The sequence below is a fragment of the Agelaius phoeniceus genome, chromosome 24 (assembly GCF_051311805.1).
Source record: "Agelaius phoeniceus isolate bAgePho1 chromosome 24, bAgePho1.hap1, whole genome shotgun sequence".
Taxonomy (NCBI): domain Eukaryota; kingdom Metazoa; phylum Chordata; class Aves; order Passeriformes; family Icteridae; genus Agelaius; species Agelaius phoeniceus.
The window spans coordinates 7,789,876-7,817,860 of record NC_135288.1 but is presented as its reverse complement, the minus strand read 5'-3'; the positions used below and the strand labels follow the sequence as shown (position 1 = coordinate 7,817,860).

General features: G+C 55.0%; 1 protein-coding gene across 5 annotated transcripts in view; it reads right to left on the bottom strand.

Annotated features, from left to right (window-relative positions):
* SAMD11 (sterile alpha motif domain containing 11) overlaps positions 1 to 26,346 on the bottom strand; it is an 80,235-nt gene extending 53,889 nt beyond the window's left edge. Inside the window, exons 1-4 of one of the 5 annotated variants that reach the window (XR_013185090.1) lie at positions 25,592 to 26,338; positions 23,593 to 23,684; positions 4,018 to 4,196; positions 283 to 333 (exon numbers count right to left, since the gene is read on the bottom strand). Coding sequence is in view for 4 of the 5 variants with exons in the window: in XM_054647928.2 (XP_054503903.2) it covers positions 283 to 333; positions 4,018 to 4,196; positions 23,593 to 23,684; positions 25,592 to 26,054 (785 nt within the window). In the remaining variant the exon portion in view is untranslated. Of the gene's footprint in view, positions 1 to 282; positions 334 to 4,017; positions 4,197 to 23,592; positions 23,685 to 24,582; positions 24,762 to 25,591 lie in introns of those variants that run through there. The other 4 variants (XM_054647928.2, XM_077190126.1, XM_077190127.1 and 1 more) reach the window with 4 other exon arrangements.
* Positions 26,347 to 27,985: the final 1,639 nt, after the last annotated feature.

Genomic DNA, 27,985 nt, shown 5'->3' with positions numbered 1-27,985 from the left:
AGAGCTTCAATTCATGAATTTCCACCTTCTTGGGGCCAGAGGAAGCGCAGCAAAATTGGGCTTTCTTTAGAAATCTCATCAATTCTCTCTTCCAATGTAAAAGGGACCGTTTGCCCCAAAATAACAACGAAATAGAGGGTGTGTGGGAAGGGGAGGGTGAGGAACAAAGGGAGGGAGAAATAAACCCCAGAAGTGCCAGAAATGTTCATTTACATCCATCAGCACCCAGGAACAAATGAGAAACTCTCAGCCCCCCACACAGAGAGGTGCCCAAACCGGTACCTGCAAGAGCTCTCTCGGAAGGAGATGTTCAGATCCCAGTGGGTGTGAACCCTGCAACAAACAAACAAACAAAGCAAAACCAGGGCTCAGAGGTGAGGGCTGAGCACTCCTGTCCTGCCCCTGAACCTGCTCCACCCTGGGGACCCCCAGAGCCCCTCAGCCTCAATTCCTGCCCCAATTCCAGACCCAATTCCTGCCCTGTCCAGCCCAATTTCTGCCCCAATTCCTGCCCCAATTCCAGACCCAATTCCTGCCCCTCAGCCCCAATTCCTGCCCCAATTCCAGACCCAATTCCTGCCCCTCAGCCCCAATTCCTGCCCCAATTCCAGACCCAATTCCTGCCCCAATTCCAGACCCAATTCCAGCCCCTCAGCCCCAATTCCTGCCCCAATTCCAGACCCAATTCCTGCCCTGTCCAGCCCCAATTCCAGCCCCAATTCCAGACCCAATTCCTGCCTTGTCCAGCCCCAATTCCAGCCCCATCCCGGTTTAACCCAGGTTTGCTGAGGCCTGGTCCAGTTCCCCATCCCAGTTTAACCCAGGCCTGGCCCAGTTCCCCATCCCAGTTTAACCCAGGCCTGGCCCAGTTCCCCATCCCAGTTTAACCCAGTTCTGCTCTCAGTGGGGGTCAGCAAAGCCCCCCCAGCCCGGGGGGAGGACACAGCAGGTGAATTAAGGCAGGAGCAGATGGGGCACAGCCCCTGCAGGGCCCAGCTGTCGTGTCTGGGCTCTGGAGCCTTTGTGCTGCTCCTGCTGTCCCCAGGGCCACCCCCAGAGCCACCCCAGGGGTCAGAGGCTGCTCCTGATGTCCCCAGAGCCACCCAGGGGTCAGAGGCTGCTCCTGATGTCCCCAGGGCCACCCAGGGGTCAGAGGCTGCTCCTGATGTCCCCAGAGCCACCCCAGGCCATCAGGAGGGGTCACTGGTCCCCACTGCAGGCCCTGGAGCAGCTGAGGAGTGCAGTCTCCCCCCATTGGGACAGAGACCCCTGGGCTCCCCTTTATGAGGGATGAACGCTCAGGGATGCTGGGGCTGGCAGCAGGAGAGGCTCCCTGGGCACTGAGCACTGAATTCCTGGCTTTCCCCCCTGTTCCTGCCCTCACAGGGATTCCACCTGCCCCACCTGCCCCCCTCACTGCAGCACAGCTCCCAGGAAAGGGAAAGAACAAATGCACAAAAGCAGGAAAGGAAAAGAACAAGGGCACAAAATCAGGGAAAGGAAAAGAACAGGGGTAAAAAAATCAGGGAAAGGAAAAGAACAGGGGTAAAAAAATCAGGGAAAGGAAAAGAACAGGGGTACAAAATCAGGGAAAGGAAAAGAACAGGGGTACAAAATCAGGGAAGGAAAAGAGCAAGGGCACAAAAGCAGGGAAAGGAAAAGAACAGGGGCACAAAATCAGAAAAAAGGAAAAGAGCAAATGCACAAAATCAGAAAAAAGGAAAAGAGCAAGGGCACAAAATCAGGGAAAGGAAAAGAGCAAGGGCACAAAATCGGGGAGAGCTGAACGCAGCTGGGAGAATCCTGCTCCCTCCAAGGAAACAGAATTAACCAAGAGGCACAAAGTGCAGGAGAGCACAGCCCTGGCAGGCTGGGGATCACTGCCTGGGAGCTGCCACACATTCCTCCTTCATTTCCCAGCAAACCAGGCACAGCAATTACAGTAATTAAAGATTTAAGATAAGGGCACTTTGTGTTTGGGGGGCCCAGCATTATCAATTGCAGTTATCACGTTTTTCTGCCCCCTAATGAGACAATCCAGCACTAATTCTGCTGCATTAAAAGCACAATTAAAGGGGCAGGAGGGGCAGGGCAGCTCACCAGAGCTCACTGGGAGGGTTCCCTGAGCAGCCCAGGTGCATCCCAAAAGCCCTTTCCAAAAGCCCTTCCCATTTCCAGCAGCACCACTGGACAGCTGCAATGATAAAATTAATTACAGGAGGCTTCATGGGCTTTATGGGCTGCTCCTCTGCCTCCCTGCTCCTTCCCTCAGCTGCTGAGGATGCCAGCATCTGTCTGAGCAAGGGGGAACAGCTCTGCACTGCCAGCCCAGGAGCACATAAACCACCAGCAAAGCAATTACAGCCTCAGCTCCCTCTGCTCTGCTCTTCCAGGCTTGTCTCAGGAGCTGGGCCCTGCTGTGCATCACGGGGAGCTGACAGCCCTTGGGGCTGTGCTCTCTGGGCTCACAGACCCCCTCAAATTCCTGCTTTTCCAGAGGCCTGGGAGCACCTGGAATTTTGGAGCTGAATACTGAGGGCACCAGGAGAGCCCAGGTGAGGGTCACCAGTCAAGGCCATCCCTCCTCCTCTTCCTCTAGGACTGCACAGCCCAGGAGGAATGGCCATGGCACCGAGAAGGACAGGGCCAAAATCCAGCAGCTCCTGCTCCCTGCTGCCATTCCACCAGTGCTGCCCTGCTCCTGGAGGCTCTCAGGGTGCTCTGACACTTGGAACCAGACATAAAACCCCACAACACCTTGCAATGAAACACAGAACCCCACACCTTGCATTAAAACACAAAACCCCACATCTTACAATCAAACACAGAACCCCACATCTTGCATTAAAACACAGAACCCCACATCTTACAATCAAACACAGAACCCCACACCTTGCAATGAGACACAGAACCCCACACCTTGCTGCTCCCCAAACTCTGCTCCCCAGCACTGACCCCCCCTTCAGCCTCAATTCCATCCCAATTTGAGCACAGCTGAGAGCAGGGGGCAGCATTTGGGGTCCCCACAGCTCTGTATTTCACCCAGCTGGAGCCCACAGATGATTTCCTGGCCATGCACCTCCCAGAGGAACAGAGCCCCGGCCAGAGAGCGACACCCAACCTGCAGACCCAGAGTGCAAACTCCTCTCCAGGCAGGAGCAAGGGATAAACCCCAGCAGTGCCCTCTGTGAGCTGGAATGTGCCCCTGGCAGTGAATTCCAGCCCTGGAGGTGCCCCTGGCACTGGGATTCCAGCCCTGGAGGTGCCCCTGGCACTGGGATTCCAGCCCTGGAGGTGCCCCTGGCACTGGATTCCAGCCCTGGAGGTGCCCCTGACATTGGGATTCCAGCCCTGGAGGTGCCCCTGGCACTGGGATTCCAGCCCTGGAGGTGCCCCTGGCACTGGATTCCAGCCCTGGAGGTGCCCCTGGCATTGGGATTCCAGCCCTGGAGGTGCCCCTGACATTGGGATTCCAGCCCTGGAGGTGCCCCTGACATTGGGATTCCAGCCCTGGAGGTGCCCCTGGCATTGGGATTCCAGCATTCCAGCCCTGGAGGTGACCCCAGTGCCCCTGACATTGGCATTCCAGCCCTGGAGGTGCCCCTGACATTGGATTCCAGCCCTGCAGGTGCCCCTGGCATTGGGATTCCAGCCCTGGAGGTGCCCCTGGCAGTGAATTCCAGCATTCCAGCCCTGGAGGTGCCCCTGGCACTGGGATTCCAGCCCTGGAGGTGCCCCTGACATTGGATTCCAGCCCTGGAGGTGTCCCTGGCTCTGGATTCCAGCATTCCAGCCCTGGCGGTGCCCCTGACATTGGATTCCAGCCCTGCAGGTGCCCCTGGCATTGGGATTCCAGCATTCCAGCCCTGGAGGTGCCCCTGGCACTGGGATTCCAGCCCTGGAGGTGCCCCTGGCACTGGGATTCCAGCATTCCAGCCCCGGAGGGGACTCCCTGGGGCAGGGCTGCCTCTGCCCAGGCTCCCGTGCCCGTTTCCCGCCCAGCCCTGCCTCAGGTACCTTCTTTTCATGATACTGATGTGCAGGTCCTCCTCCTGCTTCACGTGGGGCTGCTGCCCATTGCCCCTGTCGCTGTCCTGGCTGTCCTCGCTGGGGGACAGGAGGGAGCCCAGCTCCTTCTTGGGGACCCTGCTGGGGGGCAGGGGGATGCTCCTCTTCTCTGCCAGGCGGCCCCGGTTCTGCCACGGGAGAGACAAAACCGCCAAGATCTGGTGAGAAACCTCAGTATTTCCACAAGCACCGAGCAAAAACTCGCCCACCTCCGTCAGAAAGCTCTTCTTGACAAGCCAGAGCTGTCACACACAGCTCACAGAGCACACGTGGCTCACACTTTGTCACTGTGGTCACTTTTTAAAGGATTCTGCAGCACAGGCACTTCTCTGTTTGTGATTTCCCCAGTCCTGACCAAGCCCTGCACTTCCAGCCTCTCCCAGCCCACACCTCATCCTCAGTGAGAGGAAAGGAAGGAGGCAGCAGGATCAGGCACCAACCTCTGCCTCCAGAGCACTTCCTACCAAATAATTCCAGCTCACCACTCCATGAAAGCTTTGCCAGCAGCGCAGGGAATTCCTGACCCAGGCTGGAAAGGGACAGCAGCAGGGAGCACCCAGCAGAGCAGGGAGCTGCCCCTGCCCCACAGAATCTGTCAGTTCAGCCAATAAAATGGAACTGGATCTTATTTTTAATCCAAGTCCCAGTGGAACGGAGACAGGAACCCCAGAGAGGCCAAGAATTTGAAAATATCAGAGCTGTTTGCAAGGTGATTCACGTGCCTGTGATTCAACCCTCAGAAATAATTACTGCTGCATAAAAACCTGCAGGAGAAAGCAGCCCCTGCTCACAGGTAAGGCTGGGAAACACAGGGAGCAGCCAGGGGATGCTGGGGGAGCTCTGGGAGCCGGAGAATTCTAAATCTCTTCCATATGTGAAGGAAATCCTCAAGCCCAGACAGCATTTTCCCCCTCCTTTTATTGATAATAAAGATAGGGGAGAGGAAAGGGGGAGGTTCAGAGAGCCTGGGATATTTTCCTTTGCTTCTCCCAATAACAAACCTGGGGGAATGGCTTTAATTAGGGGCATTGCAGAGCCGTGGGGACACATCCCCTGCAGGACCGGCAGAGTCTGCCCTCCCCTTCAGCTGAGCTTAGCGTCCACACCTCACAGAGGGCCAGGATAATCCTGCCCTGTCCCCTGGGCCCTCATTAGCCCACAGTGCTGCCAGCCCCGGGCTCCAGGGGCAAACCCAGCCCTGGCTCTGCAGGAGCTGCATCCCAGCAGAGCCCATGGCAGGAGGGGCTGGCCAGGCTCTCATGCCCTGGGCACACAAATAAACAGCTCCCAGGGCATCCCTGCAGCCATGCCCAGCCCTGTGCCCTGGCACTGCCAGCTTTGTCCTCCCAGGGTCACCTGGAACTGCTCCAGCACAGCGGGGACGGCACAGGCCAAGAGGGAGCAGGGGGGAACAGCCAGCAATTGTTAAATAACAACATAAATAATAGCAATAAATGAGAAATATAAATATAAAGATAACTGTAAATAATAATTACAGATAATAGATATATAATTTAGATTTAAATATCTAAATAATACTTATAACTATTAAATATAATAATAAATATCGAAATAATTATAATCTAAATAATAAATATATTATAATGTATTTATAATAATAAAGAAATAAATACCTAAATATAAAATATTATATAAATATATAATAATAAATAATTATTATCTAAATAATAAATATAAATAAGAAATGAATTTTTTTTTCTCTGAAAAAAAACCCCTCTGATTTCAGCTTTCCAAGTAAAGCTGGCAAAAGGCAGAATAATTCCTGGCCAAGCCAGCCAGGTTCTCTGCAGGGGAGAGCTGATGGAGGAGCCAGGACAGAGCAGGAGAACCCCCCCAGCTTTTGGGGACTGTCACATCCCTCACCAGTGCCTTGGGAGGGCTCTGCAGGCTCTGGCAGCGACTCCAGGAGGACAAAAGGACAGAAATGGGCTCAGCCACAGAGGTGGCACAGCTGGAACCAGGGGACAGCAGAGCCCAGCTCGTGGTTGGGCCCTTTTACCCTCAAGAGAAAAGAAAATCCCCCTGGAGCACAACTTCCCTGAGAAATCCCAAGCAGCCCCCTCGAGCTCCTGGTGCTCAGGCTGCTCTCCAAAGGCACCCCCAGCACATTCCCTGCCTGGTCCCTGCCCTCATCCTCCCACTGGGGTTTATCCCGGTTATCTGGGGCACAGAAACTGGGTCCTGCTGGAACTGAAGAGAATGTGGAAGTTTTAACCCAAAAGGGAGCTGCCCAGGAGGGAAGGTGCAGCTCTTCCCATCAGCATGAGCAAGGTGGTTTTGTGAAGCCCTAAAGAGAGAGATGAACAGGAGCTGGGAACAGAAAAAATGAACAAGGTCTGGGAGCAGAGGGGAGCATTTCCCACTCAGAATCTCTCAGTGAGTTATAAACCCAAAGGGTCATTTGTCAACAGAGCAAGAGCCACAATTTCTGGACAAAGCCAACTGGAATTCCCAGGCCTTGAAGGGAAGCAGGTCCAAGGTGGGAAAGCTCTCAGGCCTTTGGAGGCACCTGTTTTCCAACCCTCTTAGGAAGGGGCTGCAGAGCGTCCTTTGCTCCGTGTTTGCTGTGTCTGCTCCCACAGCAAATGGCTCTATCCCCTCAGCCCAGGAGGAAGCAGAGAGGTGGCCCCAGCTCCTCAGGCAGTGTGGGTCCCTCCTGATGGAGCCAAAGCCACCCCACACCAGCTGAGAGCGAACACTGATGCTCTCCTAAATAAAGGCAAAACTTCCGGATTTTCCCTTTTTTCTCTCTCCTTGCCTGCTGCCCCTCTCAGGTGCAGAGACACAGAGGGTGGCGATGCTTTCAGGCATTTCCCCCTCTCCCAGCCCTGCTGTGGCACCTGTGGAGCAGCAGAACAACGGGGGAGCCGCTCCAGGGCTGTCCCTGTCCCTGTCCCTGCACCTTCCTTGGTAGCACACACAGAGCGCTGCAGAACCACCAGGAGAGGCCCATTCCCCTCTCCCCTGATGGGCTGTGCCCCTTTCTGCACTTCCACTCCTTTTCTCAGCCTCCTGTCCCTCCCAGCCCACGCTCCCCACACAAACCCAGCCTGCAGCCCTGCTCTGCCGCTCCCTGCCACACCTGGGGGATTTCCCAGCAAATTGTATTACTTTATTTGGTCAATTGGCCTACAAATTGATTTTCCTGTACAAATAATGAACATTTATGGTTATTTTCCCCATAGACTGCTTTATTTCACGTGTAACAAAGACTGATTTCCTGCAGGTTTCAGACCTGAGCTGCAGTTCCTGTGACCCCTGGCTGATGGAGAGCAAAGGGCTCCAAGCACAACTGGAGGGTTTGGGGGTTTTATTTTTACCCCGAGGTGGCTGCTGAAGGCAAATGTGGGTACCAGACCAAGGCATTCTACAGAATAATAGGAATAAATTGTTTTAGAAGAGATTCAGTGCTGGGATCAGGCCAAGGAAATGCAGGGGAAGGAGCTGGGGACAGAGGGCAGAGCTGGAGTGGCCAAATCCCTGCTCAGCACAGCCTCTGGGGACTGGGCACATCAAAAATCACCAGAACACGCACCCAGCTGCACAGAATAAATCTCTAAACTCCAAAATTCACCAGGAACACTCACCCAGCTGCCAAGGATAAACCCTGCACCCCAAAAACCACCAGAACACTCACCCAGCTGCACAGAATAAATCCCTAAACTCCAAAAACCACCAGAACACTCACCCACCTGCAAAGAATAAACACTACACCCCAAAAATCACCAGAACACTCACCCAGCTGCAAAGAATAAACCCTGCACCCCAAAAATCACCAGGAACACTCACCCAGCTGCCAAGAATAAATCCCTGTACCCCAAAAATCACCAGAACACTCACCCAGCTGCACAGAATAAATCCCTACACCCCAAAAACCACCAGGAACACTCACCCAGCTGCAAAGAATAAATCCCTGTACCCCAAAAATCACCAGGAACACTCACCCAGCTGGCTCAGCACGCTGGGAGCCCCAGCAGGTGACACCACACGATTTTACAACATTTGTGTTTATAAATAACACTGGGAAATGAATGAGCAACAAATGCAGTGGCTTCCCAAGGAGCAGGGGAGGATGAGGGGAGTGTTGGGAGTTGTGTGTTTTGAAGGTAAACACAAAGAGAATATTAAAAAAAATACCAGAGAGGTAAATAATTCATCAAAAGAGTGGAAAACAAGAAGCTGGAAGGGAAGAAAGCAAAAGGAGCAATGCCAGAGGGAAGAGTTTTCTGAGAAGGTGAAAAAACCCCAATCTCACATGGGAGTGGAACCAGAACCAAAGTCAACTGGAGTGAAAGAGAGGGGAAGTTTGGAAGGTGGAACATTTAATGTGGAAATGGCCTCTCCCCTCTGGGGTCTGACACCATGGACAGAGCCCTGCAGCAGTGACAGCACAGCAGGGCTGGGGATGCCTGAGGGAACCCCAGAATTCCAGCAGCAAATCCCACCCCAACCCTCACCTGTGACAAACTCAGCAGGGCTGGGGATGCCTGAATGAATTCCAGAATTCCAGCAGCAAATCCCACCCAGAGCCCCCAGGTGCACACAAACCCACATTAACACACTGTGCCCACGGCCTGGAGGTTTCCTTAATTTTTGAGCCAAAACCTGCTGCAGAATTGGGTTTTGCTGCTGGCCACTCTGCAGCTGCCTTAAACCCCAGCCCGTGTGCAGAAAGCCAAGGGAAACCTCACAATGTCAGCGTGAACAGCCTGGGTCTGTCCTGCCCCAGTCAGGCTCCCCAGGCTGGGGTGATGGCCCTGGAGGGAGCTGTGCCCAGGTGGACTCAGGCAGGACACACCTGAGCAGAGCAGGGGAGCTGGGAGGCCACCCCTCCCCTCCACGGCTGCACAGCAACCTCAGAGCCCCAAATTTAACATTTACCTGCTCATTTCCCAGGCCTCTTAAAACAAAACAGCCCAGCCAAACAGGAGCTGCACCAGTGGCACTCTGGCCATCCTAATTCCCCCTGAGCTGCAGCAGCCCCGGGCTCCTCCTGATCCTCTTGGGCTCTGCTAAGCAGCTCTGGGTCACCCCTGAGCACTGCAGGAGGCTGGCACAGGGAAAGGGAAATCCCACCCACCTGGGCCTGTTTTCCATCACATCTTCCTCCTGCAGGAGCCACCACCTGCAAATCACAGCTTTGGGCTCACCCCTGCAGACACCCAGGGTGGCACCTGCTCCAAAGGTCAAGGGGGAATCCTGCTCCAGGGATTTGGGCCATGGAGAAATCCTGCTCCAGAGACTCCTACCATGGATAAATCCTGCTCCAGGAACTCCTGCCATGGACCGATCCTGCTCCAGGAATTCTTGTCATGGATGAATCCTGCTCCAGGGATTTGGGCCATGGAGAAATCCTGCTCCAGGGACTCCTGCCATGGACAGATCCTGCTCCAAGAATTCCTACCATGGACAGATCCTGCTCCAGGGATTTGGGCCATGGAAAAATCCTGCTCCAGGAATTCTTGTCATGGAGAAATCCTGCTCCAGGGATTTGGGGCCATGGATAAATCCTGCTCCAGGGACTCCTGTCGTAGACAGATTCTGCTCCAAGAATTCCTACCATGGACAGATCCTGCTCCAGGAATTCTTGTCATGGAGAAATCCTCCTCCAGGGACTCCTGCCATGGACAAATCCTGGTCCAGGAATTCCTACCATGGACAGATCCTGCTCCAGGAATTCCTACCATGGACAAATCCTGCTCCAGGAATTCTTGTCATGGACAGATCCTGCTCCAGGGATCCCTGTCCCCAGCTCAGGACGGCCCTGCCATGGACAAATCCTGCTCCAGGAATGTTTCTCTGGATTTCCCTCACTCCAGCTCAAAGCAAGAGTAAATCACCAATGTCAGAGCACAGCACAACGTGCCCTGAACTGCACAGGGTATGGAGTACCTTACCAATAATAATTACTGTTACTTATTTAACAGGGTCATCTCTGCACAGGCAAAATCCAACTCAAACCCAGCACAAACCCAAATTCCCATGGAGAAACAGCCAAAATAAGGAATAAATCAAATCAGGGTCAAACTCTTACATCCCTTATTTCTGGAGGCACCAGCTCAGGTCTGAGGCAGCTCCTGAGGAGTGAATGCCCCATTAAAATAAACAGGATGAGAAGGACAAATCCCTGCAGAGCCTCCAGAGGCTCAGCTGGATCTGCTCTCCCTGAGCTGCTGAGGCAGGTGAGCCCTGCCCAAACACAGCAGGAGCAAAGCAGCACCACTGCCTTTGTTTGGACACTGGGTGCCAGCTGGAGCTGCAGGAAAATCCCCTCTGAAATCACATCTGGGGTCAGCAAGGTAAACAAAAGACAGGAGCAGGGTTGTAAAAACACGAGGGAAAGGAATAATAACTGCAGGTTCTTCCAGCCAGCCAAAGGTGGGACTGGGGAAGGAAATGCAGCCCTTGGGAGGGGCTGGCTGGACCCTGGGTGTTCTTTACCCAGCCCAGGAGGGCAGCTGGGACAGGACAGGGCCCCAGGACCGGGTTTGTGGGGAGCCTCATGGCAGGGAGGAATGATGCACCTGACCCCATGCTCTCAGAAGGCCAATTTATTATTTTGTGATACTGTATTATATTAAAGAATACTACAGAAGAACACTATAAAGAATATTATATTAAAAATATTAAAGAATATTATATTAAAAATATTAAAGAATATTATATTTAAAAATATGAAAGAATAATATATTAAAGAATTAAAGAATACTATACTATGCTAAAGAATACAGAAAGGATACTTACAGAATGCTAAAAAAATAATAATGAAAACTCTTTCATTGTTAGCTAATAATATAATAAATCAGCTAATAATGACTCTAGAAAGAGTCCCCACAGAGTTTGGCACTGATTGGCCAAAGAGTGAAAACAACTCCCAGCAGAATCCAAAGAACAATCACCTGTGGGGAAACAATCTCCAAACCCATTCCAGAGCAGCAAAACACAGGAGAAGCAAATGAGACAAGAATTGTTTTCATTTTCTCTGAGGCTTCTCAGCTTCCCTGGAGAAAAACCACAGAGAGGGAGAGCCCTGCAGGAAAATTCTGGGGCCACCTGAGCTGCTGACCCCCCCTGTCCCTCACCCCTTTCCTTCCTTCCTCTTCCCACACAAACCTGGCACAGTTTGGTTTGGTACAATTGGTACAAACCTGGCACAGTTTTGGTTTGGTACAATTGGTACAAACCTGGCACAGTTTTGGTTTGGTTCAAACCTGGCACAGTTTTGGTTTGGTACAATTGGTACAAACCTGGCACAGTTTTGGTTTGGTTCAAACCTGGCACAGTTTTGGTTTGGTACAATTGGTACAAACCTGGCACAGTTTTGGTTTGGCACAAACCTGGCACAGTTTGGTTTGGTACAAACCTGGCACAGTTTGGTTCTGGTACAAACCTGGCACAGTTTTGGTTTGGTACAAACCTGGCACAGTTTGGTTTGGTACAAACCTGGCACAGTTTTGTTCTGGTACAAACCTGGCACAGTTTTGTTCTGGTACAATTGGTACAAACCTGGCACAGTTTTTGTTTGGTACAAACCTGGCACAGTTTTGGTTTGGCACAGTTTTGGTTTGGTACAAACCTGGCACAGTTTTGTTTGGTGCAAACCTGGCACAGTTTGGTTTGGTGCAAACCTGGCACAGTTTGGTTTGGTGCAAACCTGGCACAGTTTGGTTTGGTGCAAACCTGGCACAGTTTTGTTTCTGCTCTGTGAGGAAAAGCCAGCTCTGACCCAGCATGGACATGAAATATTTCTCATTCCAGCAGTGATTTAGGAGGTGTCCAAACAGAAACTTCCAGAATTATTCGGGTTTAAATCAGCAGACTTGGGTACTTTGCTCTCAAAGACTTGCAGAATTCCTATCCAGGGAAGTTCTTGTGACACTTCAGGTTTTTAATGAGCCTCAGAACAATGAGGAAATACAAGGTGAATGGGAAAACACAGCACTGTGACTGTATTTTAAAAAGCTTAAGCAGAATAATCCCAGTAATTTTATAACCCCCAGGAGAAATAATGAAATAGAGGAAACCGAAGAAGTAATAATAAATTAACAGAGGGTGATATAATTTATGCAAATTAAAGCTGGTTAATGGAAAATATGTTAAACCAATATATCTTTTTTTGCTGGGACAACAGTGCCAACATAACGTGCTCAGATTTCTGCTCTGAGGTGTTTGCTCTGACAGCACAGAACTTTCTGAACGTGGCACCAGAGCCCTGCACGGAGAATTATAATAAAATATATTATATTTTAATATATGTGCCTGCCCGAACCCCCAAACAGCCTGGGCTGGGGAGGTGTCCCTGCCCTGGGGCTGCAAGGAGATTTCAGGGCTTTAAGGTCCCTTCCAACCCAACCCAAGGCATTCCAGGACCCTAAAAATGAGCAGCTGGTCCCGTTCTGCTGGTGAGGGTGGGGCTGTCCCCAGTGCAGATCAATTTGCTCTGCACGCCCATTTCTCAGCCTCTTCTGTCCTCCCCTCTCTCTCTTTGCTCCATGTCAGAATTTCCTTAAGATATGGGGGAAAAAATGAGTTTAACTCCTGCTGCCAGAGCCGGCCATGGGGAGCAGTGCAGGCCTGGGGTCCCAGCACACCAGAACAACTCCCAGGATGGAAGCTCTGCAGCTCAAGGAGGAGCACAGCAACTTGGAGCCATCACTTCAAACACCCTTTAAACACACTTCCTGCAGGTCCTGCAGTGATTTACAGACAACAGCAGGCACATCAAAGGCAGGACTAAATCCTCCCAAAGCAAGGATGATTTCTGCCCTCTGCACGTGCCAGGGGACAGAAACGCTCCCCAGCCTCATGGAATGACTCTAAACTGAACTTCTGCCTGAGAAATCCATCACAGCAAGGTGAGACTCCAAAAAGCAAAGCCCAGATCCACAGTGCTGATACAAACCAGCCCAGGTCCAGAGCTGCACCAGCAGCTCATGAATTTCAAGCCAGAGATGTTGCAAGAAATCACAGCGCTAATGCAGGAATTAGAGAATGAATTGGGTTTTAATTCAGGATTAAAAGCATTCTGCAGAGGAGCTGTGAGAGCTGAACTGTGCACTGTGCCTGCAACACCCCCAGCAACAAAAAACCCAAATCCCTCTGAATGAATCAAGGCCTGCTCTGGAAGGGCCAGCACAGCCCAAATTCTCCCTGCTCTGCTGGGTGCCCTGTGGTGCACAGAGGGTTCTGGTGCCAGCCTGAGGATGAGGAGGAGCCCGGGGCTGGGCTGATGGAAATGCTGCTGCTGTGACCAGAGGGCAGCTCTCAGGGTTAGCCCAGGAGATGTGAGCACGATGTTATCAGTGCCTGTGCAGCCAGGCAGGGCTCAGGTGCCAAGAGTCTGAACCCACAAAGAGCAAAAAACTGCCCAGGTTTTTTTTGTATTTTCATGTATTTTTGTATTTTCTTATTTCCATGTATTTTTTCATGTATTTTTCCATGAATTTTCCATGAATTTTCCATGAATTTTCCATGAATTTTCCATGAATTTTCCATGAATTTTCCACGAATTTTCCACGAATTTTCCACGAATTTTCCACGAATTTTCCACGAATTTTCCATGTAATTTTCCATGTAATTTTCCATGTAATTTTCCACTAATTTTCCACTAATTTTCCACTAATTTTCCACTAATTTTGCCATGTATTTTACCATAAATTTTCCATAAATTTTCCATAAATTTTCCATGTAATTGTTCATGGATTTTCCATGTAATTGTTCATGGATTTTCCATGTAATTTTCCACAAATTTTCCACAAATTTTCCACAAATTTTCCACAAATTTTCCACAAATTTTCCACAAATTTTCCACAAATTTTGCCATGAATTTTGCCATGAATTTTGCCATGAATTTTGCCATGAATTTTGCCATGAATTTTGCCATGAATTTTGTATTTTCAGCTTCTTCCTTTAACTCTAGAACACGGTAATAGCTAAGAGTGATGGTGGGCAGTGTTTAAGTAACCCCAGAGCTGTAAATTCCAGGGCACTGAATCATCCCTGAAGAACCCTGCAGTGCCTTCCTCTGCAAGGGCACCTTAGGGTTAAGTGGGTGAATCACAAGGGGGAAATAAAAGAGGAATTGATATTATTTGTCCCCTCTGGGAGAGGAGAAAAAAAAATAATTTAAAAAAAGGCAGGTTTGTGTGGCTCACCCCCTGCCACAGAAAAAAAAGAGATCTCAAGAATCACAGCTGTGACGAGCAGCAGGGAAAGTTATTGATCTGAAAGAATTCATTTTTATTATAAGGGCTGGTACTTTTACTTATTTAATAAAGGCCTGGCGTCAAATCACTGAGAATTCCAGGATTATCTAATTCCATCTAATCTCATTCAATCACTGATGCTCCCGCTGCAGCAGAAAGGAATGTTTGCCCTTTCCTGTCTTCAGGGGCCAGCTCTGGTTGCCCTGGCAACCCAGCAGCAGCAGCAGCAGCTCCATCCCCACATCCCAGCCATGGTACCTGGGATAAAGGGGATAAAGGCAGGGCTGGGCTCCCAGGGCAGCTCTGAGATGGGCAGGGCAGGAGTGGGATCCAAGCCAGCCCCAGAGCTCTGACACACACAGACCCAGGCAGGGAACAGCCCAGTGTCCCACCCAGCAGCTGTGCTGCTGCACAGGCCCTTTAATGTCCTTTAAAGGTCCTTTAGAAAAGTCCTTTAGAGGTCCTGGAGTCCTTTAAACTCCCAGAGCTGCTGCTGAAACCAATCCCATTGCTGAACTGGGCACCAGCTCCAAGCAAACACAACTTTTCTGTCACCAGGAACCTTCCAGGTTCTGCATTTTCTGTATTATTTTCTGTATTATTTTCTGTATTATTTTCTGCCTTTAGAAAAGTCCCTTAGAGGTCCTGGAGTCCTTTAAAACCCCAGAGCTGCAGCTGAAACCAATCCCATTGCTGAACTGGGCACCAGCTCCAAGTAAACACAACTTTTCTGTCACCAGGACCCTTCCAGGTTCTGGATTTCCTGTATTTTCTGCATTTCCTGCCTTTAGAAAAGTCCCTTAGAGGTTCTGGAGTCCTTTAAAACCCCAGAGCTGCTGAAACCAATCCCATTGCTGAACTGGGCACCAGCTCCAAGCAAACACAACTTTTCTGTCACCAGGACCCTTCCAGGTTCTGTATTTTCTGCATTTTCTGCATTTCCTGCCCCGTGGCTCTGCCATGCCCAGAAGCTCTCAGGGTTTCCCATTTCTCTGGAATCCCCATTCCCAGCCCTGCTGGTGCCTGTGCTGTCACCCCAAGGTTTCGCTGCCTCCTGAGTCCCTCCCAGCTGGAGATGCACAGGATCAAAGCACCTGCTCTGCTCAGGGCCTGGAGCTCTCCTGACATCTGCAAATGAGGGGTTTGATGATGTGCAGCAGTTTCTGTGCAGCTCATCCAAAACCAGGGCAAATCTGGGCTCGATGGGGCTCTGTGGCCACATTGTGCAAAATGAGGTGAAAGCCACAATTTCCCCGTGGGCTGGAGGCAGAATGGACGAGCAGGAGCCTTTCAGCACTTGGGAACTCCCTCCACTCATCCCTCCTCGCCCTCGGACACTGGCACGAGAAAAGCCCTTGCCAGGCTCCATTTCTCTGTATTTCTGCAGTGGAATTTCCTCCCTGTGCTCACTGCCTTGGCCAAGCCAGCAGACACCTGCAGTGCCCAGCAGAGCTGCTCTGGATTATTCCCAGACTCAGAGGCTTTCCCTGCCTCTTCCCTTCCCTTCCCAGCTGGAAACACAACTTTGGCACACGGGGGCTGTCATGAGCTCCCGGTGACCCCTGCCAGGGGAGGCAGGCAGGGAGGGGAGGGGTCCTAGCAGGGAAAAGCAGCACAGAAATGGGGAGAAGGGTGAACTCTCCAGCTGGGGAGGTGAAAATGAAGCATTGCAATAGAGGGAGAAGGGAGGGGAGGTGCCAAACGAGACTCCTGAGGAGCAAAACGTTTTCCAGAGAAAGGAAACACAGGAGAAATGGGGCAGGACAATGCACAGTGGGGAGGGGGCAAGGAAAACAAACAAACAAACAAACAAACCCCACTAAAGCAAACAAACGAGGCAGAAAAACATAGAGAGCAAACAAAGTGACCTTTTAAGTGCACTGTTTTGGGTCAAGGAATAATTAAGTAAGAACAGAGGGGATTTCTTTCCCAAAGCCCAGGCCCAATCACAAAACCCCAGGCTTGGAAGCAGCCCTGAATTCCACCCCATGGCAATGGGAAATTCCAGCCCTGAGATTCCCCTGCCCACGGTGCAGGGGTCCCATGGCAGGGACAGCTCTGAGCCCTGCCCAGCCTGACCCGGACACCTCCAGCAGGAAACTCCTCCATGCCCCAGAGCTGAGCCAGAGGGAGCTCTGCAGAGCTGAGACCCCCCCGATGGAGAATTCTAAATTAATGAAGCTTCTGAGGGAGCTCTTGGGCACCCTTTGCCTTCCAGCTCCCGCCAGGCTCCCTTTGAGCCAGGCCAGCGAGCCCGGACACACAGCAGAGCAAATTAACACCAGGTGCCTGTGCCCTGAAGCACCACAGACAGCCCTAAGCAGTTTAATGACATCTCTAAATAATTTTGACAGCAAAATTACTCCTCCTGTGTCACCTTTCCGCTGCCCTTGACACAGCACTAACGAGATGATGCTGCTTCCCCTGCTGCCCCACATTTATTTGTCTGTCTTTCTCCCCAGCCTTCACTTTCTCTCCCTCAGAGCAGAATTGCAGCAGCAGCTGCCAGAACCCTGGGTCAGGCTGAGGGCTCAGGAATTGCCTTTTCCTGCAGCAGAGCCCAGGGCACTGCAGGGGATGCTCAAGTGCAGGCTGTGGGCATCCCAAGGAGGAGATGCTGCACTCCCTCCATAGGAACCCTCCCACACCAAGCTCAGCAGGGATTTTCCTTCCCCTCTGCCCTGGCCTGCTCTCCACAAGCCCTGACCTCGCACGGGGCTCCTGCTCTGCCCCTTCCACCCCACCAGACCTTTCAGCCCCATTGTCTCCTGTGTCAGAGCAGGGATCCCCACCCAGCTCCTGCTCCAGGGCAAGCCTCACCCCCCTGGAGCTCCTCAAAGCCCTGCAAGATAAAATTATTTTCTTAAACCACAGCTGCTCCTACATCTCTGCTGCTCCCTCCCAAGCCTGCAATCCAATTAATATTTCCCTTTCCAGAGGGTATTTAATAATCCACAGAATTAAATCCTTCAGCATTGTGCTGGCACCGTCAGTGCCATTGATCTGGGCTGGCTGTGCCTCTGCACAGAACAGAAACTGCTCCTTCTCCTGCTGCAGCCCCAGCAGGGGCAGCTGCTGCTTGTCCTGCCCAGGAGCAGGGCTGGGACCACCAGCAGCAACCTCCACACCCCCAAAGAGCCTTTCAGAGCCACCCTGATCCCCATTTCCAGCTGTTTGCAACGGGAAAGAGGATGAGGAGCAGAGCTGGGACCATCAGCAGCAACCTCCACACCCCCAAAGAGCCTTTCACAACCACCCTGATCCCCATTTCCAGCTGTTTGCCATGGAAAAGAGGATGAGGAGCAGAGTTGGGACCATCAGCAGCAACTTCCACACCCCAAAGAGCCTTTCAGAGCCACCCTGATCCCCATTTCCAGCTGTTAGCCATGGAAAAGAGGATGAGGAGCAGATTGGGACCACCAGCAGCAACTTCCACCCCACAGAGCCTTTCAGGGCTCCTCTCCAGCCAGCTGATCCCCATTTCCAGCTGTTTGCCCCCCAAAATCCCCTTCTGGGATGCTCTCTGGCCCCTCAGCAGTGGATTTGAGGGCAGCAGCAGCACAGAGGTTCCCACTGTCCCCAGAGCAGGAGCCCTGGCAGCTGGGCCCAAGCCCAGCACCCCAAACTCAGCCCTGGGTGGGCTCTGGGGTCCCTCAGCCCATCTCAGAGCAGGAGCCACCTCATCTCCAGTTCCTCCATAAAGCTCAAATCTGACAGAGATTGAATCAACTTCTGTTGAGAATTCAGCCTGCAAGTGCAACACGGGTTCAAATCCACCTGGGCCAAGCCCTTTAACAAAACAAAACAGAACCAAAACAACCCCTGCAAACAAACAAAAAGAGCCCATCTACCTCCAAAACCTCCGACAAACACTAACCTGAGCTAAAATGTGCTGGATTAAAAGCAACAAGCCAAATCAGCATGAAACCACAAATAAAAATCAACAGACTGTGCCAAAGTCCTTGGGGGGATTTGGAGGTTTGTAAGTCTGCTTTACAGAGGGGCTTTTTCCACATGCATGAGGCAGCCCCGAGGGACACAAAGGCAGAGTTATGAAAACAGCTCCTGCACACAAACCCCAGCGTTCTCCAGCTCCCACCCCCAGGCCCAGAGCAGCTCAGAAAGGAACCCAAATCTGATCTATTCAGTCGACAGTGAAATTTCAGAATTAATCCTGCCAAGGAAATTCTCCAGCAGGCGAAGTTCCCTTACCATAGGAAAGTTCTCCTGGAAGACTTGTGCCTGGTGTGGGAGATTCCCCTTCTGGTGAAAGCCTCTGAATTTGGACCCCAGCACACTCAGGAGCCCCAGGATGTCCCTTCCTTGCCCTGCTCTGCTCCTGTGGAGCAGCAGGGAAGGACAGGAAGGAGCCCAGCACCAGCAGTGACACAAAGCCACTCTCTGGGGACACACAGAGCTGCCTTCCACCCAAAACAGGGCCCAGGAGGAGCCTCAGGGCTAAAGAGCAGAGTTGCTCCTCGCTGGCATTTTTGAAGTTAGCAGCAGAGAGTTCCTCCCTCCATCCCTGACAAAGTCTTGGACTGAGGCCTGAACCTCAGGGCAGCAAAGGAAAACAACAACCACGATGAGGAAAGCAAAAAGCAGCAGAGAAAGGAATCACACATAAATCAAACCAAGAGCAAAACACAGCCCAGCAAATGAATCCCCACTGCAGTGCCCCAGCCCTGCACAGCCACCCCGAGCCTCTGCATAGGATGGACAGGGGGCAAACCCCAAACATCCTTTATTGCTCTGCTTGTTTGTTTGTTTGGATGTGGCCATGCCACAACAGCTCTGGGGAAATGGGGCTTCTCTACCTGAACCCCATAAGGGCCACCTTTCAAACAGAAGCCCTGTCCCAGAAACCAAATATCCACAGGAAACAGAAAAAGAGGAGGAGGAGCAGCCAGGCTCCAGCCCTAACTCCCCTTCAGAGAATGGAACACACAGCAAGGGCCACACTGTGTCTGTAAGGGAAACAATCCAGTGCTTAGGTTTGTCCCTCCACTGTTATCCTGGGCATGAGATGCTGGAGCTCCCAGATCTCAGGCATTCTGGTTCTCAGTAAGGATTTCAGAGCTGCTCTCCCCTCCCTGTGGCTCGGGGAGCCCACTGCCCCTTCCAGCCCTGGCTGAGGGCTGGGGCAGAGATGCAGAGAATGCAGGGGTGGGTTTGGAGCAGAGGGAGCCCTGCAGGGAATGGGGTTCACCAGAACACACTGGAACCCAGCCAGGGCTCCACACAACACAAACTGTGCCTGCCCAAAACTGGCAGGGAGAGCCCTGCTCACACTGGCAGCTCACTCTGGGAAGGTTTGGCAGCCTGTGCCTCCCCAGAACTGAAGGGACCTGTGCCATTCTCCCATCCAGAAACCTCTGAGAGAGCACAAAGCCCAGGGGCAGCCCCTGCTTCCCCACGGCTGTGCCTGCACCTCGGCCCTGGGACGGGCACTCAGACCTGCCTGCATGGCAGGGGAGGGAGGGATGGACAGACGGACAGAGGGATGGAGGCAGGGATGAATGGAGGGATGGATGGAGAGATGGAGGGACAGGAGGATGGATGGAGAGAAGGATGGAGGGATGCAAAGAAGGATGGATGGATGGAGGGATGGATGCAAGGATGGATGGATGGATGGATGGATTCAAGGATGGATGGATGGATGATGGATGGATGGATGCAAGGATGGATGCAAGGATGGATGATGGACAGACGGATGGATGGATTCAAGGATGGAAGGATGGATGCAAGGATGCAAGGATGGATGAATGGATGATGGACAGATGGATGCCTGGCTGGCTGGATGCAAGGATGGATGGATGATGGATGGATGAATGGATGATGGACAGATGGACAGACGGACGGATGCATGGATGGATGCCTGGCTGGCTGGATGCAAGGATGGATGGATGCAAGGATGGATGATGGACAGACAGACGGATGCATGGATGGATGCCTGGCTGGCTGGATGCAAGGATGGATGGATGATGAATGGATGATGGACAGATGGACGGACGGACGGATGGATGCATGCCTGGCTGGCTGGATGCAAGGATGGATGGATGATGAATGGATGATGGACAGATGGACGGACGGACGGATGGATGCATGCCTGGCTGGCTGCCGGGCGGCAGCGCGGGGGCGGCCCGGGGGAGGAGGCGCCGGCGGGGCCGCTCCCCCCGAGGCGAGGCTGGCAGCGCAGGAAACCGGCGGTCGGTGGCGGAGCGGCCCCGGCGCCGGCCCCGTCTGCAGCTGCAGCAGCGAGCGGCGCGGGCGGCGGGGGGCGGGCGCCGGCACCGCCGGGTCACGGGCGGGGAACGCGGCGCCAGCGGGGCCGGGGGGCACCGCCGGGAGCAGGGGGGAACCGGGGGGGCCGGGGCTCGGAGCCCGGCCCGGGGGCGCTGCCAGCCCGGGGCTGCGGCTCGCTGCAATTTCCTCCCCAGACCGAGCGCTCCTCTCTCCCCCCGAGCGCGGCAGGACACGGGCAGGGGCTCGGAGCCACCAGCGCTGCCAGGGGACACACACGGGGGGGACACACACAGAGGACACACACACACAGGGGACACACACACACAGGGGACAGGCTCAGGACTGGCAGGGGACACACACAGGGGACAGGCTCAGGACTGGCAGGGGACACACACACAGGGGACACACGCACACCCAGGGGACACGGTCACCGCTCCCGCAGGGACAGCCGGGCTCAGCCCCGGAGCACAGCGCTGCATTTGCTGCCTTTGCTGCCTGATGGATGAGGCAGAGGAGCAGCCCCTGCCTTGCCCCCTGCCACGGGCACTGCCCGAGTTGTGCTGGCCCAATCCCGCTGTCCAAGCACTGATTTCAGAGCGGTGGAAGCAGCTGCAGACAGGACGAGCTCTCCATCCCCACACCCCCACCGGATCACACCAGGACCAGGCACTGCAAGTCTCTGTCATCTGCACTATAAAATACAAAGCATTTCCACTTTTGAGCAGAATCAGCCCCTGGATCTCAGCGGCGCTCGAATGAGCAATCACTAAAAGGGGAAACATAAACCGTGCCCAATTCCTAATCCTCCTCCTTGTGTGACTGCTCTGGATGTGCAGTGGATGCAGCTACCAAAAGAATTCAGGATCAAAATGTGGAACTGTCCTTTGGGCAGGGACACAAGCTCAGTACAGCACAGAAAGTGCAGGGAGCACTGAGAAACAGCTCTGACAGAACTCCTCACTGGGCTCTGGCCTTGCTGTGCAAATCCTGACATCCAAAACCCCTTTCCCAGCTGGGGAAGCAGTGGCAGGCAAGTCCAGGAAGATTTATTTCTCCTTGCCCAAAGCTGCACCAACCTCATTTTCCCCTCTATCTGTAATTTCCCAACCCAGCTCTCAAACGCTGTGCCACACACTGGCTTCATGCAGAGCTGTCTTCCCATCTGGAAATGCACCTGAAAATCCTGAAAATGCTGCTGCTAGGAAAGTGCATCACGACCTTTTGGCTACTGCTAGGCCAGAAAACGTCCAGCAGCACAGCATCACCTGGCCAGGCACTGCCCAGCATCCCCACAATAGCACAGCATCCCCTGACCAGGCACTGCCCAGCATCCCCACAGCATCACCTGGCCAGGACTGCCCAGCATCCCCACAGCATCCCCTGGCCAGGCACTGCCCAGCATCCCCACAGCATCACCTGGCCAGGACTGCTCAGCATCCCCACAATAGCACAGCATCCCCTGGGCAGGACTGCCCAGCATCCCCACAGCATCACCTGGCCAGGCACTGCCCAGCATCCCCACAATAGCACAGCATCCCCTGGCCAGGACTGCTCAGCATCCCCACAGCATCCCCTGACCAGGCACTGCTCAGCATCCCCACAGCATCACCTGGCCAGGCACTGCTCAGCATCCCCACAATAGCACAGCATCCCCTGGCCAGGACTGCTCAGCATCCCCACAGCATCCCCTGGCCAGGCACTGCTCAGCATCCCCACAGCATCCCCTGGCCAGGCACTGCTCAGCATCCCCACAATAGCACAGCATCCCCTGGCCAGGTACTGCCCAGCATCCCCAGAGCAGCAGCACATCCCTGGCACCAGCAGATTTTTGGCTCTGAGCCACACAGGTGGCAGGACAGACAGAGCTCCCAGCTGGAGGGAGCTGCTCACGCCACTTCCCACGTTGTGCCACCCACTCCAGGAGCTGGGGAGAGCCAGGTTCCAGCACAGCTGGGGTCAAACTCCAGGCAGGGCTGTGGAGGGGCTGCTGCCACACCAGCCAGGCAGGACAAATCTCCCCATTCATTTCTGAACCGTTGGTTCCGGCTCCGAGCCCCTTCCGTGGGTGTTTGTAACACACGGAGGCACCAGGCAGGGAGGACTGGAACTCCCAGCTCTGTCCTTTCCAATCACAGAAACTGCATCTGAGCACAGACTGCCCACTCCAGCCCAAGCAAGCAACAAAACCAAAAATGGTTCATTTCCAGTGGATAAAATCACGTAAATTTCCACCTGTATTTGTTTCCACAGTGCTACTGGCAATGCTTTAAGTCATTATTGTTCTTTCAGACCAAGAGCTGCTTCAGTTCCCCACACCAACAGCTCTGCCCTCCCAGTTAGATGTTACTGTACTTTATGGTTATTTTTACACACCATGAGCTGTTTTAAGGCCTTACTTTACTACGATTCCAGTCACCTTTTATTTACACCATCAACATTTTTCCAACGAAAATGCTGATGAGAGGTTTCGGAAGTCTCAGGATAAAATCAAGAATACACAGGGAACCCAAAAGTTGGGAAGGAAAGATCTGCAAGAGCCATAACTGAGCTATGCCATGAACGATGCTCAAGCTGTCAGCATTTGAGTTGTTCCTCATGCAGTTCACCTGACCCACGGTTTGTACAGTGCCTGCTCTCACTCTAACACGTGGGCACAATTACATTTCCCTTCTGCTTTATTTAGCCACTTTCACACCTGTGCACGATGCACAGAAACCAAGGGGTGGGAACACCAAAGAGGCTCCTCAATGATTTGCCTCTGCACACACACACAGCTCCCCCTGAAAACCAAACAATCCCACCGAGTGCTGCTTCCTTCAGCTCAAACGCTGCTCTCTCTTGCCGTCTGCTCTGCTTCCAAGCTCCTCTCTAACACTGCTGGAACCCTCCCAGGGCAGGCAGGGCTCTGGCAGCCTCCACGACCCTCACAGATCACGGTTCCACCAGCACAGAAGCAAAGGGAAATTTTCTTCTTTTTTTTTTTTTTAAGGGAAGGAGGCAGAGGAGAGGGAAGATGTCTTAACTAAAGCACATAGTTTAACAATAATCTTACCACTGGAGACGAAATTCGACACCCAGGGCAATCACAGATTGGAGGATGTACCTGTAAGATTCCTTTGGACATAAGAGTCTTCAAACTTTTCCCTGTATGCAGAGGAGGAGAAAAAGCAGAAGAAGAAAAAGAAATCAACACGTTTATAAAAGGAAAGCATTTAGGGAAGGGGGAGGCGGGGAGGCACGCGTCCGCTTCCATATAAACACAGCCCTGCCCTTGCCTGCCTCGGGCACCATCCCCGACTGCCCCGCAGCCAAGTTTGTGCCCCAGGGTCCCGGCACGGGGAGCCCGGCAGGAACCGAGAGGAGCCCGGCACAGCCCCCGCGGAGGGGAACCGGCACAGCCCGGCAGGAACCGGGGACAGGAGCCCGGCACGGTCCGGCAGGAACCGGGGACAGGAGCCCGGCACGGCCCGGTACAGTCCCCGCACAGCCCGGTACAATCCCCGCACAGCCCGGTACAATCCCCGCACAGCCCGGTACAATCCCCGCACAGCCCGGCACAGCCCGGTACAATCCCGGTACAATCCCCGCACAGCCCGGCACAGCCCGGTACAATCCCGGCACAATCCCCGCGGGTCCCGGGGAAGGGGAGCCCGGCACAGCCCGGTACAATCCCCGCACAGCCCGGTACAATCCCGGTACAATCCCCGCACAGCCCGGCACAGCCCGGTACAATCCCGGCACAATCGCGGTACAATCCCCGCACAGCCCGGTACAATCCCAGCGGGTCCCGGGGAAGGGAGCCCGGCACAGCCCGGTACAATCCCGGCACAATCGCGGTACAATCCCCGCACAGCCCGGTACAATCCCGGTAGAATCCCCGCAGGTCCCGGGGAAGGGAGCCCCGCACAGCCCCCGCAGCCCCGCCGGGCTCGGTGCCGGCGCTGCCGCAGCCCCGGGGAAGCGGAGGCGCTCCCGCAGCCCCCGCAGCGGGCACGGCGCCGGGCACCTCCCGCTGCTCCTCCGCCCGCTCCTCCTGACTCACCCCAGAGCGACTGAGGCTTCCCGAAGGCAGCGGGAGCGCAGCCATCAAAGAGCCGGGCGGCGGCAATTAGCGCGGCCCCGGAGCGCTGCCCCCGCTCTGCGGCGATCAATAACCTCCCGAGGTGTCAGTCACCTCCTAATCGCTCCTCAGCCCCCCGGGCTGCCACCTCCAGCTCTCGCCTCATTAGGAGCCGCCCGGGCTGTGCCCGCCCGCCCCCGCCGCTCCCCCCGGCCCCGCTCTCCACCTGCCGCCCGCAGCAGCAGCAGCAGCAGCTCCGCCGCGGAGCCGCGACTGCGGCGCCGGCTCGGGCGGGGAGGGGAGGGAGGCAGGGCAGGCGCCCGTCAGCAGCCGCCGGCGCCGCGGAGGTCCCGCACCACCCAGCTGCGAGGGGAACACCCCCGAGCCCCGCCCGCCGCCCCGCCGGTGCCGGCCCGGGCCGCGCTGCCGCTCCCCGCGGCGCCACCGCCGCCACCGACACCGCCGGCGGATCGAGGGGCGGCGGGAGGGCGGGCGGGAGGGGGGCGACCGACCCAGCACCCCGAGCCCCAACCTACCGAGCGCCCCGAGCGCCCCGAGCCCCCGGGCACCGAGCGCACCGAGCACCCCGAACCCCAACCTACCAACAACCCCGAGCCCCCGGGCACTGACCATCCCTGGCACCGAGCGCACCGGGCCACCGACCGAGAAAACACCCCGGGCACCCCGAGCCCCGGGGCCCGCACCCCCCCACCCGCCCGCTGTTCAAATCTCCGCCCGCGCCACACCAAACTTCTCCCCGGCAGAGAGGAGCCCCCCAAATCCCCCCCGCCTTCCCAAAAACCCGACCCCACCCCAAAGGGAACCGCTCCCAAACGGCTCGGAAAAGTTCGGTGGTACCGGGGCGCGGGGGTCCGGCAGAGAGGGGCCGGGGGAGCGGGGAGGGGGCTCGGTTCTCGCCGAGAGCGCTGCCCGAGCACGGGGGCGAGAGGGAGGACGCGAGGAGGAGCGGGGACCCCGGCGCTGCCTCTACCTTTGTGCCTGATGCTGCGCTTCCAGTCCTTGGCCGTCTCCCTGCCGCTGACGAACTGGAACTCGTTGGGGGTGAGCCACTCTCCCCGGTAGCGGATGGAGGGTCCTTTGCTGCCTTGGCACAACTTATTGATGTAGAGCAGCGCCTTGTTCTCCCCGCACTCCACCTCGATGCAAGGCTCTCCGTTGTCAAAGAAGGGCTGGAAATCCGGGATGGAGGAAAACCTCTCCAGCATCAGGTCCTCGGGGAGGTGGTGGGGGTGGTGCGGGTGGTGGGGCTCGTGGAAGCCCAGGTACGCGCGGTGGGCAAAGATCTGCTCGTAAGCCGGCGGGTGCGGGGCGACCACGGGCATGGCAGCGGCGGCCAGAGGCGCGAGGTAGTCAGGTAAGGTTTCCATGGGCTGGTTAAAAGCTGCCAGGGCCATCTCCTCCCTGTCAAGTCGCTCCTTCTTGATAGCAGGCATGGTGCCGCCGCGCTCCCCGTGCGCCCCGGCGTCTCCGAAGCACAGCGGCTCCAATGTCTCCGGTTCAACTTGCCCTCGCTCCGGCTGGAGTTTGGCTGAAATGCGCCAGCAGCAGCAGCAGCAGCAGCACGAGCACCTTTGGCGCTCGGGTGCCGGAGGTGGCTGGTATCCCCCGGAGCAGCCCAACAAATCTCCTGGGCTGGCTCCCCAGCAGAGATGCCTGGGATCCCTCTCCCACGGAGAGCCTAATGTACCGTAGACCCGGGAGCTGCCGTGTGCCTCGCAGATCTGCCCCTCCGGACTAATACCTGACATCTCGGAGAGGTCTCTGCTGCCATAGACATTATTTTGGTTTAAGGAGGAGGAAAAAAAAAAAAGAAAAAAAAAAAAAGCTTATTGATTCCCCTAGATCAACCCACCTTCTCGCCAGGCTGGAGGGTTCCCCGCCGCCCAGCCAGCCAGCCAGCCAGCCCCCTCCTTTCACCCTGCCCCCCTGCTTCCTTTAAACTGACACCTGGTTTATTTATTTATATGCAATAATTAAAATTAAACGCTGCGCCCCCGCCGCCGCTCCGCGACCCCTCCCCGCCCCGCCGGCGCCCGGCGGGAGGACGGAGCCCCGGCCGGTGCCGGCTCTGCCCGCGGGGCTCCAGACACCCGGGCGGCGGCGAACTTTCCCCGGGGCCGCCCACCTTCACCTGCAGCCTCGCCCCGCTCCCAGCGGAGCCGCTCTGATCCCCGCCAGCCGCGTTTGAATCCCCGCTCCTCCCGCAGGAAACGCTCAGAAACGCGGTGTTACGCTCCTGATCCCTCTGTGTACGCACGCACAGAAATATATCGCTATAAATACGAGCACAGCTACACACGCACAGCCGCACGGACATCTACAGAGCCATCCCCGCCAGCCCTGCGCTCCCCGCAGCCCCCGGGCCGGGCCGGGCCCCCGAGCCGGGACAGACACGCATTGATCGGTGCTCAGAAGTCACCGCACAGTTCGGAGACTCCGACCAAACAAGATTTCCCTCCGCCGCCGCCGCCGCCGCCGCTTCTCTAACTTGGCCCATTTAAACAGCGGAGGCGCTGGGAAGCGCCGCGCCGGCGAGGGGGTGAGCGACGGACGGCGGGGCCAGCGCCGGCTGCCGCCAGCCCGGGGCCACCGGGGGGGACCCGGCCCCGCGGGGACACGGCCCGAGCCCGCCGTGCCACCCCTCGGCACCCCCGGGCACGGGGCTGGCAATGCCCGGAGGATGGGAGCTGCTCCGGGATGGAGGCAGGGAGGGAGGGATGTGGATAGATCCGTGGAGGGATGGATGGATGGATGGATGGGTGGAGAGATCGAGGGATGGATGAATCCATGGAGGGAGGGATGGATCCATGGAGAGAGGGATGGATGGATCCATGGAGGGATGATGGATGGATGGAGGGATGGATAGAGAGAATCCATGGAGGGAGGGATGGATCCATGGATGGATGATGGATGGATGAAGGGATGGATGATCCATGGAGGGATGGATGGATCCATGGAGGGAGGGATGGATCCATGGATGGGTGATGGATGGATGAAGGGATGGATGATCCATGGAGGGATGGATGGACACACGTGGTGAATTTAGTTTCTGTCACAAGCCGTGGCAGACACGGCACAGGGTCTGTGTGGAACTGCCCTGAGAGGACAAGGTGGCCCCAAATGAAGCTGTGTGGTTGCTGCAGGGATGTGTCACCTCAACGAGATGGAGTTCCCTGCTTGTGGATGCCAAAGTGGGATCCACTGGGCAGGAAGAATCCTACCCAGGATGGGAACAAAAATAAATTATCCCCCCTAACCATGGGACAGGAAATGTGGCCCACAAGTCTCTGGCAGTGGCAGAACAGGGGGAGCTCTGTGTGAGCTCTGCCTCAGAGCTCCCAGAGCCACACCAAGTTCCCAGCTC